The 12,137-nt window shown below is 46.1% G+C and overlaps 1 protein-coding gene across 9 annotated transcripts in view; it reads left to right on the top strand.

Annotated features, from left to right (window-relative positions):
* The first annotated feature begins 588 nt into the window (after window positions 1-588).
* Window positions 589-12,137, top strand: part of GPHN (gephyrin) — a 612,917-nt gene continuing 601,368 nt past the window's right edge. For 8 of the 9 annotated variants that reach the window (XM_090033171.1, XM_090033172.1, XM_090033174.1 and 5 more), the window contains exon 1: window positions 589-745. In XM_090033171.1, coding sequence (XP_089889297.1) covers window positions 682-745 — 64 coding nt within the window. In that variant the 5' untranslated portion in view covers window positions 589-681. The remainder of the gene's footprint in view (window positions 746-12,137) is intronic. The other variant, XM_090033175.1, reaches the window with a different exon arrangement.

Genomic DNA, 12,137 nt, shown 5'->3' on the forward strand with positions numbered 1-12,137 from the left:
TCTGCAATGAAATTCCCTGTGTGCCATTCAGTCACAAAAAAGCGGCAGCAGGCGTGATCCACCTAACGTCACCTCAACCCCCACCCTCAAACCTCCCTGCGGCTTGGCGCCAAGTGAGCACCAGGGGCCGTGCAGCGGCACGAGCTGCCGCTGTGGGCTTAGCTCCCGGCGCCAAACTTCCTTGCCACGACACTGGCACCACAAGGGGGACAGGTCGCGACGCTGTGCCAGATGCAGCGGCCTCGTGAGTGGCACCTGCCTTGCACACTCGCCTAGCGCAGGGCATCTCAACTCACGGGTGGCGACCCAGAAGCGGCCGCAACATTATATGGAAGGGCAGCGAACAAACTTGAAAAATGGATTCTCCTTTACAGGAGAGAACAGGGAGAACAGGCGGCTTCCCCCTTCTCCCGCCGGCCGGCAGAGTTCCAGCCAGCCCCACACACCCTCCTCAGCCCCGGCCTGCGCTCCAATGGGTGACGGCGGGGGGCGGGGACACCGCTCGGGGCTCGACTGCTTCTGCCTGAGCTCAGCAACGCGGGCTTGCTGGTGCCGCCAGCCCCGCCCCCGCCGTAGCCCCGCCTCCCGTCCCCGTGTGCTCGCGCGGGTCTCGCGCTCCCTCCCCTCCCCTTCCCCCCCCGCCCGCTCGCTCCCGGCAGTGCGGTGGCTGCGCTGGGAAACATGGCGTCGGAGGGGATGATTTTAACCAACCACGACCACCAGATCCGCGTCGGCGTCCTCACAGGTAGCGGCGGCCGCGGGCCGGGCCGGAACGGGCCGGGGCGCAGGCGTGTGGTGCGGGCCGGGCTCGCTGCTCCGGCTACCTCGCGGGCACCCCCCCTCCACCCCCCGCGCGCCAGCCCCGGGCTCCGCGGCGCCGCTGCGCAGGCAGGGCCGGGCCCGGCCGGGCGGGGAGCCCCGGCGGCTGGGGCCGGGCTGGGCCGGGCCGCGGGAGGCGGGCGCCGCTGCCGCATGCGGGCGGTTGGGGCTGGCGCGCTCGCTCGGGCCACAGGTGCGCGGGTAGCGGCGGGGGGTTCCCGCCAACCCCTTTGCCCGCCGAGGGGAGCCCGGGAGGCACTTGTACGGATGAGCCTCTCATGTTTCCCCCTCCCCCGGCCCTGCCATGCGGCGGCTACTGCACCGCGCGGCTCCCGGCCCCGGAGGAGCCGCCGCGCGTTGCTGGCTACGGCGGGGGGGGGCAGAGCCTGGCGAGGGGTCGCCCGGCGCCTGGGCGGGCTCGGGGACCGAGGAGCTTGGCAGAAAGTTGCTGGGGAGGGGGGCGCGGGTGGCCGCCGGCGCCGCCGCGGAAGCTCCCTGGGCAGGGAAGCGAGTCTGAATGTGACCTGTAGAGGGAAACCCCCGGGTGCTGCTGCGCTGTTCTCGCAGCGGGTGCTGAAATCGCCGCTGGCGGAGCGCAGGGGGCGGGTGGGGGCAGGCAGGCTGGCTGGGTACCTCGTGCAGCCTCCGCCGGAGTGGGGCGGAAATCCGGAGCAGTGTTGAGGCCGCCTGACCCTCAGTGAGACCCAACCGGTTTGGCAAGGTGTGAAAGTCAAATTGCAAGTGCCTTTTTTCTTTTTTTTTTCTTTTTTTTTACCTTGTGTTCTTGTGTGCCAGGGCATGGGCACTCGTGTCTCACGAAAGTTCAGCTGTGTGCAGGGAAGAGCCTGGGAATGAGAGAGCCTTCATTGCATGTTGTGCGTGTCCTTGTGTTGCCTGGCTCGGGTCTTTTCCCCTGCTGACTTCTGGTTTCAAAAAGTTCTTCATTTATTCCTTTTTTTAAATGTAATATGATCTTGGATATGAGTGGTGCTGCAGTCTCTTATACCCAGATATTGTCAGCCGTCAAGACTCATACTTGCAGGCTTCGCTTTAAATTTTTATACTTGTGCATCATAATTGTGACTTTGTTGAGAAGGGTAAAAGGCCTCTCATCTAACCCTCCTCCTCCAAACCAAAGTACTCTCCTTTTTTTCTTAATGGCATGATTTTGAATTCAAGTATTCTTTCCCGCGATGATAAGGGAGGTTTGGGTACTTAGTAATATTAATTGCCTGTTGCAGTTTAGCCAATGTACATTCACAGACTTGCACTCCGTTATATAGATGTGCTGTTGGCAAAGGATGCCATTGGCTGAGCTTCATTCTCTTCTCTGTGGCATTTCAACTTATTGTTTCAAAGTTAATATTTGCATTTTGAGGATTTTCACCCTCTGAATGTTTTTATCTCTTCTCCAGCTGTGAGTTCAGCAAATTTAGTATGCCATCTATTGAAATGTCTCATAAAAGTGAACTAATAATTGTATATTGGCTAATGTCTCAAAGAATAAGAGTAGGAAGAGAAATGTTTAATATTAGCACTACTTTTTCTGGCTTAGCTATTTAAACTCATTCAGAAATTAGAAATCAGATAATTAACATAGCATGGGCTCTTTAGCTTTTCTAATTAATATCGTAGTCATATATTTAATTATGCAAGGTAGTACACATACATGTGTTTATCAGCGTAAACATACAGATTTACATTACTGTCCAACTCAGTGTATTTTAATTTAGAATAAATCAGTATTGCAGCATTACAGTAGAAAAATTTATCTATGTTTTTGTGATTATGCCTCCTTTAACAGTCAGCTTATTAAAGGTGCTCTCAGCTGCTTTTACTTATTTTACAGATTGAAAACAGTTCAGTAATAAATGATAGCTAAACTGAATATCTGATCTTGTACTTCAATTACACTCAAGTAGGTTTTCAGGATAAAGTTATTGTAAGTGAACATGTTGAGTAGGCCATTGAGTACATGCTGCTTTTAACAGTTTGCTATTTAGAAATAAACATTGTTGATTTATCTCTTAGTTTTTGACAATTGTAATAGTAATAACAATTCTGCTATCTCTGTGATAAAGTATTTCACACTAAAAAGTATACAAAAGTGGCATCTTAATCGCTTGTTTCAATTGATGCTGCATGTTGCAGAGTTGTCAAAGTATTTGTTAATTAGGGGTTGACAGGAAGAATTGAATTTGAAGAGGCCAGCATTTCAAAATTAAGATTCTCTTTGAAATTCATAAATTTCCTTTGTATTGTACAACATGTAAAAGCTGACTTCCACGTTTTAATTCTCATTTATTGTTCTGTCTTTATTCAGGAAGGTGTGGGTTTGATACTCACTTCTGAACATGGGATGGGCTGGTATAAACAATAACAAAACTATCAACTTCAGACCTTTCTGTAAACTTAGGATATATTTCCCCCATGTGTAGGAAATGCCATAGGCTTATGGACAGATAAACACTTGGTAGTTTTTGTGCAATGTTCTTTTCAAGACCCTCTCTTTTCAAAATGTGAAGAGTCTGCCACCATGAAAATATCTTAGTATAAATCTGGTGTTGAGAGATAAATGTATCACTTGGTTTAATTTCTAGAGTTCAGTTTTCTAACTTGGCTATATTGCTCATCATGTATATTAATCGTACACATACCATGGTCATGAATAATAACCATTTACATTAACTACTATTTGATTAGGCTAATATAGCATTTTATAGGTGCCTATGATTTTTCCCTTTGGCAAAGCAAGGGAATAAGCTAACATAGTCCTCTTGATTAAGGGCTGGGTTTTATAATCTTTCAGGTATTTTTCTTTTCAGAAAAGAAACCATATAAATAGCAGAGACAAAGAGAAGAAGTGGAAAGAAACTGATCTACCTTCCTGCTGTAATTAAAAAATGAATAAAGGGGGAGTGGAGGGGTTGGAAAACTCCACTGTTAGTGGCCTAACATACAGTCAGATTCCCAGTGACCCAAGAGATGCCAGAATCACTACCATATTTCAGAAAGGAGATGGATCTGATTGCAGCAGTTGGAATGTGTGATTCTTGGATTGGCCACTTCAGTCATCTGTGGACTTCCCTGTTTACTGGAAGACTGTTGGATTTGTATCAAGGAATTGCCAACAACCAATGTGTCAGTTGCCAGTTATACCAGACTATTGTGGTGGGGATCTACCTTTAGGAGAACTTTCAGCACAAGGAAGTTGGCTAACAGGGCAAAGGAAATAATGCACGCAGTATCTAGGCATTATCATGAGTTGATGCCCCTATACAGGCACAAGCACCTTGGGGGTACCACAGTCTTTTGAAGGGTTCCATGAGGTGTGAGGAAATAAGCACAGGCTCAGTTTAATCCCTGCCTTCCCATGGCCCTAATCCCACTGTCTGGCCTCTCTGCAAGATGGTAAGCATTGTAATAAATTAGGTTTTGAAATGGGGTGCTGTTCAGTTCAAAAAGAGTTATGAAGGGGTATCTCAAGTCAGAGGAGGGGTGCCTTAAGTCCACAAAGGCTGAGAACTACTGCTATACAGTATTAGGCTATCTTGCATTAGCAGTGAAAATGATTGTCATATCATCTGTCCTAACAAGCAAAGAGGTATATTGTGCTATGGAATAAGGTGCCTTAGGGATAACATGCTGCTGCTGCTACTGTACAGTGTTATGCAGTATTTAGGCTAGGATTTGGAGTGACCTAGACAAATTAGAGAATTGGACCCCCCCAAAAAACTTGTGAGGTCAAATAAGGACAAGTACAAAGTCCTGCACTTAGGACAGAACAGTCCCATGCGCTGGTGCACAGGCTGGGGACCAACTGGCTAAGCAGCAGCTCTTCAGAAAAGAACCTGGGGGTTACAGTGGACAATAAGCTGATTATGAGTCAGTAGTGTGCCCTCGTTGCACAAAAGGCTAACGGCATACTGGGCTGCATTAGTAGGAGTGTTGCCAGCAGATCGAGGGAACTGATTCTTCCTTCTGTTTGATATCGATGGGCACGTCCAGACAAGCATGCATGTGTCTCTTGCCCCATTTCAGCCTCCTTTTAGACAGGGCAACAGATGCGTGCGGGAACTTGCAGCGCAAGGAGAAAATTAGACCCCTGAATATCCAGGGGACTAAAAAAATAGAAGTTTTAACAAGTGGAGCAGGGCACAGTCTGGGACCATGCCCTGAGGCAACCGGAGGCTGGGTCCTCCACGGAGACAATCTGGCTGCCAGAGTGTCGCTGTGATTGGCCCCTCACCCTCATGCTGAAACACATGGCCAGCCAGGCCGCGTGTTCAGCACCAGGGCTCCAGTGCAGGCAAGTAAGGGGTTGGGGGGGGTTGGAGGAGAAGAGGAGGAGGGGACCATGGGGGGGCCCCCTGCTGGCCCTGCCCACTCCGCCAGCCCCCTGAGGCCGCCGACCCCTGCCTTGTCTGGCCCCTCCCCTCACCAGCCCCCCCTGCTGGAGGGCTGAACCCCCTGTGGGAGGGTAGCAAAATATATTCATGAATTCATGAAACATGTATTTAGAGTTCACTTTATTATTATGATAAGAGACTTGCTTTAACACTGTAGATATATCAATAAAATATTGTCCAAGTGATTGCTGTCTGTCTTTATAGTGGTCTTTTGTTTTACTTGTGGAGGAACATGTATTTGGGAGTATTTAACAGAGTGACTTTAGGGTTTTTTTTGTCAGGGATTTTTCAGTAGGGAACACCATAATTCCTGGTAGGGAGGCCAGTGTGGCACCTTGGACCGAGCTGGCTGTGGTCAAATGGGGCCAGGAGGACATGCTTTGACACCTGGAACACCTTCCGGGCGATAGCTGCCCAGATGGCCCGGTAGGGGCATACGTGGCAGTAGTGCCACACAGAGGCAAACACTGCAACTACAGTCCGCTGGCAGCTGGCCCAGAGGGGCGGATGCCTCTACTGGCTCTGCAGTCCCCATCTGGATCTGGCAGATGACAGCTGGTCGCAGCCAGGCAGCAGCTCCCACTGCCAGGCTGCTGCAGTGAGTAGAGGGTGCAGAGACCTCTCAGGGCTGCTTCAGCAGTCCAGCTGGCACAAGGGGTAGTGTCCCCTGGTACCAATTGGCTGGGCCCCAGAAGCTCCTGAGAGCTAGTAGCCCCAAGCTACTTGCCAGGGCAGCTTTTTATACTGCTGGGGCCAGGACAGGGCAGCTTTTTATACTGATGGGGTCAGCACAGGTGCTGGCCCTGGGCTCTGGCTCCCCCTGGCTCCAGATCTGGGAGGAGCCAGGCAGGGTTATTTTGCCCTAAGTGGCAATATTTGCTCCACAACAAAGTGCATGTGTGAGCACACGCACTGAGGCAAAAAGCCCCAGCTCAAATTTGCGTTGCTTCTGTTTGAGCTGCTGTAAGCGCACGTGCTTGCATGCGTGGACACGCCCGATGAGGGCACATCTGGAGCACTATATCCAGTTTTGGGCCCCCCACTACAGAAGGGATGTGAACAAATTGCAGAGAGTTCAGTGGAGGGCAACAAAAATGGTTAGGGGGCTTGGAAATGTGGTGAAGCTGAAGGAACTGGGTGTATTTAATCTAGAGAAGACAAGACATAGGGGATTAAACAGAGCAGCATTGGTAACTACCTGAAGGCTGGTTCCAAAGAGGATGGAGCTAGACTGTTCCTAGTGGTGGCTGAGAACAGAATAAGGAGCAATTGTCTTAAGTTGCTACACAGAAGTTTAGGTTAGATATCAGGAAAAACTCACAGGGAATGTAGTAAAGCACTATAACAAGTTACCTAGATGCCTAGAGGGGTGGTAGAATCTCCATCCTTATACGTTTTTAAGACCTAGGTAAACAAAGCCTTGGCTGGTGTGAGGTATTTGGGGGTGGTCCTGCTTTGAGGTCCTTTCCAACCCTAACTTTCTATGCTTTTGAATATAGAGACTTCAGCCATCTCAGTTCTGAGGTACCATGTAAAATCTTTTAAACCTTCTTTTGAAAATGTATGTGTGGAAAGAAGCCAATCATTTTTATATAACATAAGGGCTATTTTCTGGTTATGTCTGAAAATAAGAGTGTGGGACCAAACATCAGCAGTCTAAAAGTGTGGTGTATTAGTTCAGTCTAATTGGTAATGAAAGACTGGGTTGTTCCACCAGTCACTTTTTTTGGGATCTTTAAATATGGCTAGCCTGTCACAGAAGATAATTTACCATTGAATCTGGGTGTACTGGTGAATTGAAAGGGGACAGCTCTACTGTTGTGGCTGTTACTGCCACTGTATTATTGGACCTTTAGTCCTTTGTTCTCCAAATTCTGAGGGGTGTCCTGACTTGAGGGAGAGGGTCACACTCAGGTGATGTAGTCTATGATGATGGAAATGGTAAAGTTCTAAACCATGCATGCAATGTGAGGCTTGAGTTCTTGTTGTCACCCTTGCCTTGTTTGTCCTTTTTCCCCCCAACTTACTTTCTCTCTCTCTCTCTCTCTCTGCAAGCATCTGGCTTAACTTCATCTCTTGCAACATGGTTCTGAGTCTGTGACCAAAAAGGCAGCTAAAAGCAATGTCTTAAACATCCAGAAGCTCATACAAGTTAGACAGATCTTGGCGTCCTGATAAGACCGTATGCTAGGTCTGTCTTTTTCCTGCAAGTCAGAATCGGCATCAGAAACAGAAGCTACAACTTCTGTCTTTGCTGTTCCTTTTCTTTTCCTTACCTTTTGTGTGTGCTTGTCTTGTCGTTAGGGATGTAGGTTTGGGCTTTGACAGTAGCAGCAGCAACAGCTTCAACCTACCTCAACTTTTTTTCTTTTTTTCTCAAAACAGATGTTTACAGTCTAGAAGATGGAAATGCATATGTTCCCTATTCCCCATAAAAATCTCCCTACAAATAAAGAGAATAGGCGTTAACATTAAATCTAAGGCATTAATTAATGCTTCACATTTTAAATGCTTTGACTGTTCTGCCTTACTTCCTAATAAAGATATAGAAATCCTTTCTTTAATGCAAAGTGGTACTGTGCAACTAAATAGGCCAAGGTCTCTGTGCTCAACCTCAAACCTTGTTTAACTGTTTAGTATTGCACAGTAATAAGGTCACGTTAACACCTTTACTCTACTCTATGGACTCATTTATTTTATCAAAAATTAACATAAACAGTACCGCATCTGAAACTTTGAAATGAGAATCTTAAAATGGTCAGAATTCTATGTTTCTGCTTGGTAGATGATATCAACTAGAATACCTAGATAGACTCAACATAATTGAAATAAATGGTATTTAAGTATATGATATATAAGTATCTAAGTCTTGGAATAACAAATGGGGAACACACATGCATACATTCTAGCCATAAGAAAAATGTTCTTTACAGTGTATGTGTTTAGGGTCTGGAACAACCCCCCCGCCCCCCGAGGTGGTACAAGCACCTACTCTGGACTCTTTAAAAAAAACAGGTGGATATATTTCTTGCTGGGGTCACTTGATCCCAGATGACTTCCCACCTATGGCGGGGGGGCTGAACCCGATGATTTCATGAGGTCTATGAAATCTGTGACATCTATACTGTACTGGTTTTATTCACTGTCTGTGCTCTACCAGAATGTCATTGAGTTTAGCACTTGCTTCAGACACAAGTCTCATTCTACCAGCTTTGGAGTTAAAGTTTCAGTTTCCTCTGTCCTTGTCTCTTCTGTTACAAAGACTAAGTTCTTATGATTTCTCTGAGAGACTATCCTGAAGAGCATGGAGGATTAGGTTATCTTTGCTCTTATCCATAAAGGTCTTGATTGACTTCAAGCAAAATGGGAAAATGAATTTTCCTGGTTTACCTGAATTTCAGACACTTATTACAGGATGTGGTAAACTCTCTCATTGATTTCACTTGCTCTCCCACTCCTTAAAAATACATCTGATGAAAGACAGGACCTACTTGCAGGCTCTTGTGTAATGTCACATTGCCTTAGGGGTTGTGACAGTTAAAGTTGATTTGTTCTCTTTATGATCCACGTAACAAAAGACAAGGTCTTTGGGTAAATGTGATCTCTTTTATTAGACCAACCAAATAGTTGGAAAGCTTGCAAAGAACATTTTTCCAACTATTTGGTTGGTCTGATAGATCACATTTAACCAAAAAACACTGTCTACATACATCCTTAGAGACCAAGACTGCTCAACCGACACCCACACAACAAGAGAGGCATTTCAGCAGCTTTTTCTCTGAGAACTAGGTTCAAGCCAGTGGCTTTTCCCAGGGTCCTCCCTGATCTTTAAATAAAACTGACGGGGTAAACTGGAGGCTGCATCCCAAAGCAGCCCGCCCACCTGCTTAGGACAGTCTGCCCTGACTCACCTGCCACGACTTGATTGTTAACTAGATTTATTAAGTGGGAGGCTGCCCATTCCTTGCCCTGATGCCAGGGTGTGCTATCCATGGCTCTGAACCTCCCTATACCAGGGCCCATGCTTTGTAGATGGCATGCTGATTATGATTGGCCCCTGGTCTGAGACCGGAGCAAACTCAGTCCATAGGTTAGGCTCCATTCATTCTTACCTTCACTCTGCACCCCACTCTCACAGGGGCCTCTGGCATACTGCCTATTACTGGGCCACACTCTACTGCCCTTGCTCCACTTGAGTGGCCCCTCTTGAGCCATCAGGCTTCGCTATTTGCACACTGGCCATAGTGCGCAGTCCTTTGATTCCCATGAGTTCCCCTACTCTACGTGGCCTAGCCTTGTGCCAACCCCTGGGCAGATTCTGTCCCAAGCCCCTCACTGGGCAACTGCTCTCATGCTCACACTTCTGGGGCTGGCCCATGTACTGTCCTTCAAGCCACTTTTGCAGCATACTCAGTATGCTTCTTGTGCAGTCCTTCAAACTACTCTCACAGCCTTACTCTGCACCCCAACACGTTCAGTCCCTCAGGTGCCCCTTACTGCACCCTACTCTGAGTGGGCCTTCACACTACGCTACGCAAACTACTGCTTCTGGGATCTCACATCCCTGCTAGGCTCAGGTTTCTCACTAATAACACCCCCGTTATTCCCCCTGCTTGCGCTATTACTCTCCAGATGGTGGGGCTGGAGCTAAGGCACCCCAACCCACCTTCCACCAAGGAGGTTTGCAGTCCTGACACTTCTTGGGGGCTCCCCCACCACAAGGAGCCCCACCAGGCCTCCTTACCCCAGCAGGGTGCAGTTTTAGGTCCTACCCAGGACCAGGAGCCTCCAAGCCATCCCCCAAGCTCCTGCCCTTACCTTCAGGATGTTCCGTTCCACGAGGGAACTGGGTACTGCTGCTCCCTCGGCTGCAAGCAATCAACTGCTGGCAGTGCCTGTCTGGCCTGTGTTTGAAAACGGCCATCCTAATCGGGCACCTGCTGGCTGCCTGCTTCAGCCCTTAAAGTGGCAAGCACCCAAAGGTGCACTGCCACAAAAACCCTTCCTACTAGTTATCTCTTCAGCTGAAATAATAGGGTGTGTTAGATGTTTCAGTCAGGAGTAGTTTTTCTTTTTCACAAATATGGGTCTGTTCTTTGTAGAGTTTTGGGGTTCATCTCTGTATTAGGCCCATAATAACTGAGATGTCTCCCTGTCTGCCAATTGTTCAATGCCAGACTCTCTCCTTTTCTGTCTGCAGTAATCCTTTCTTCTAAATTTCTGTCTTCGTTGATCTTAATCAGACAGTCCAGTTGGGCTCTTCGTAGTATGACAGTGTTTAGGGAAAGGCATGATTCTTTGTTTGTATCTCTATATGGCTATAGGGCTCTAAAAACTTTTCTCTGGTAGCATGGGAGAGTCACAATATGGAAAAGGGTCAGAACTGCAAGCAGTTGGATAAAGCAGCCTTCTCTGCTTATGTCTTGTGGTTCATTTTCCATGCTTTGCTTCTACCTTTTGGACCAAGTAGTGTGGAGTCACTGGAGATAAATGGCATAAGCAGTGATTTATTGCTTTTCTACATGATGGTGTAATTTATTTATTTATTTATTTTTTGAAGACAGCAGCTGTTGCTCTGTCCATATAAAATAGGGGCCAGTGATCCCTGCTATTTAATGTTTCTTTAATCAGTGTTGAATCACCTAAGTACACATGTATATATGTTTGACATTCAGCAGAATGGGAAACAACTGAATTATAATCCTAGGGAAGTAATCAGAAGATAATAATTGCATCTCTTCTCCAATGAAGGAGGAAAATGATTTCAAGTTTAAGTAGAATTAAAATAAACTATAAAACTTGCTTTGGATGCTAAGATTTCAGGAGAGTCAGCAGAGTGGTTTTAGTCAAATGGCTGGTCTTTTTGTTTTAATGATGTCGGAGTAAGCTGATTAGTCCATATTGTTTAATGCCCAACTTCAAGAAAACTGATATGCAAACAGAGCAGCCTTTCTCAGCCTTAGTATTGTATTAGCACCAGTTTGGTTTATTTTTTTTATTTTTTTTTAAAGGATAAAGGTCTGTTTACATTTAGAAATGCTGTTAAACCACATTGGCATTTCACCTGCATTTTGAGATAATGGGAGCAAATGTGCTGGAAAGAAATGAACAAAAATACTTCTACATTGAAATACCTTGCTTGAAATACATAATTAAAAAATATATTGAACTTCAAACTTAGCTGATTTTGTAATGAATATCATTATTTCACTGTTTCAGTTATTCAAGAACAAACGCTTAATAAGGAAATATATGGGGAAAAAAGGGATACTTTCATGCTTATTAATTCAAACATTTCCACTTTTGCCTGAGCTTTCCACAAAGTGAAACCATGTTTAGAAAATGTTTGGATTTACGTGAAGTCCAGACTACAAACAGGAGCAACAAAAATGAAGGGTATGGAGGCTAAAAAACAAACAGTAACAATGTAGTCCTTTTTACTTCAGCTGTTCAGATGAAAACTAGTTCTCATTTTGAGCATATATGTTTCAAGTACCTAGATACTTCAGTGTTTCCATCCTGTGCCTGCCCATAGGCACTTGACTTTCTGAAACTGCTTACACTTTGGGCTGAAATATTACAGGCTTGGTCTTTATCTGCAGCTAAATTCTTTTTTGACAGTTTTTTGAAAACAAAAAATAAATTAGGGGAAGTCAATTCTTACACTTTTTTTAATCCTGTAAAAATCGGTGCCGCCTTTAGTGAATAGAAAAGCGATGACATTAGGTGTAGAAATTTTTGCCAGGGTGCTCTTATCAACTGATTTTGTTTCTGACCTCTTGGGAGATATTATCCTGCAAATATGAAGCTCATTTTTTTAGAGGTTTCTTGCTAACTTAATGGAGTGTACTCCTAAATGCATGCTTAATTTGTGTTTCCGGAGGTCTATACAACAAAGGTTCGCTCCTA

Source organism: Crocodylus siamensis, chromosome 2 (genome assembly GCF_052110815.1).
Source record: "Crocodylus siamensis isolate JL-2025a chromosome 2, ASM5211081v1, whole genome shotgun sequence".
Taxonomy (NCBI): domain Eukaryota; kingdom Metazoa; phylum Chordata; order Crocodylia; family Crocodylidae; genus Crocodylus; species Crocodylus siamensis.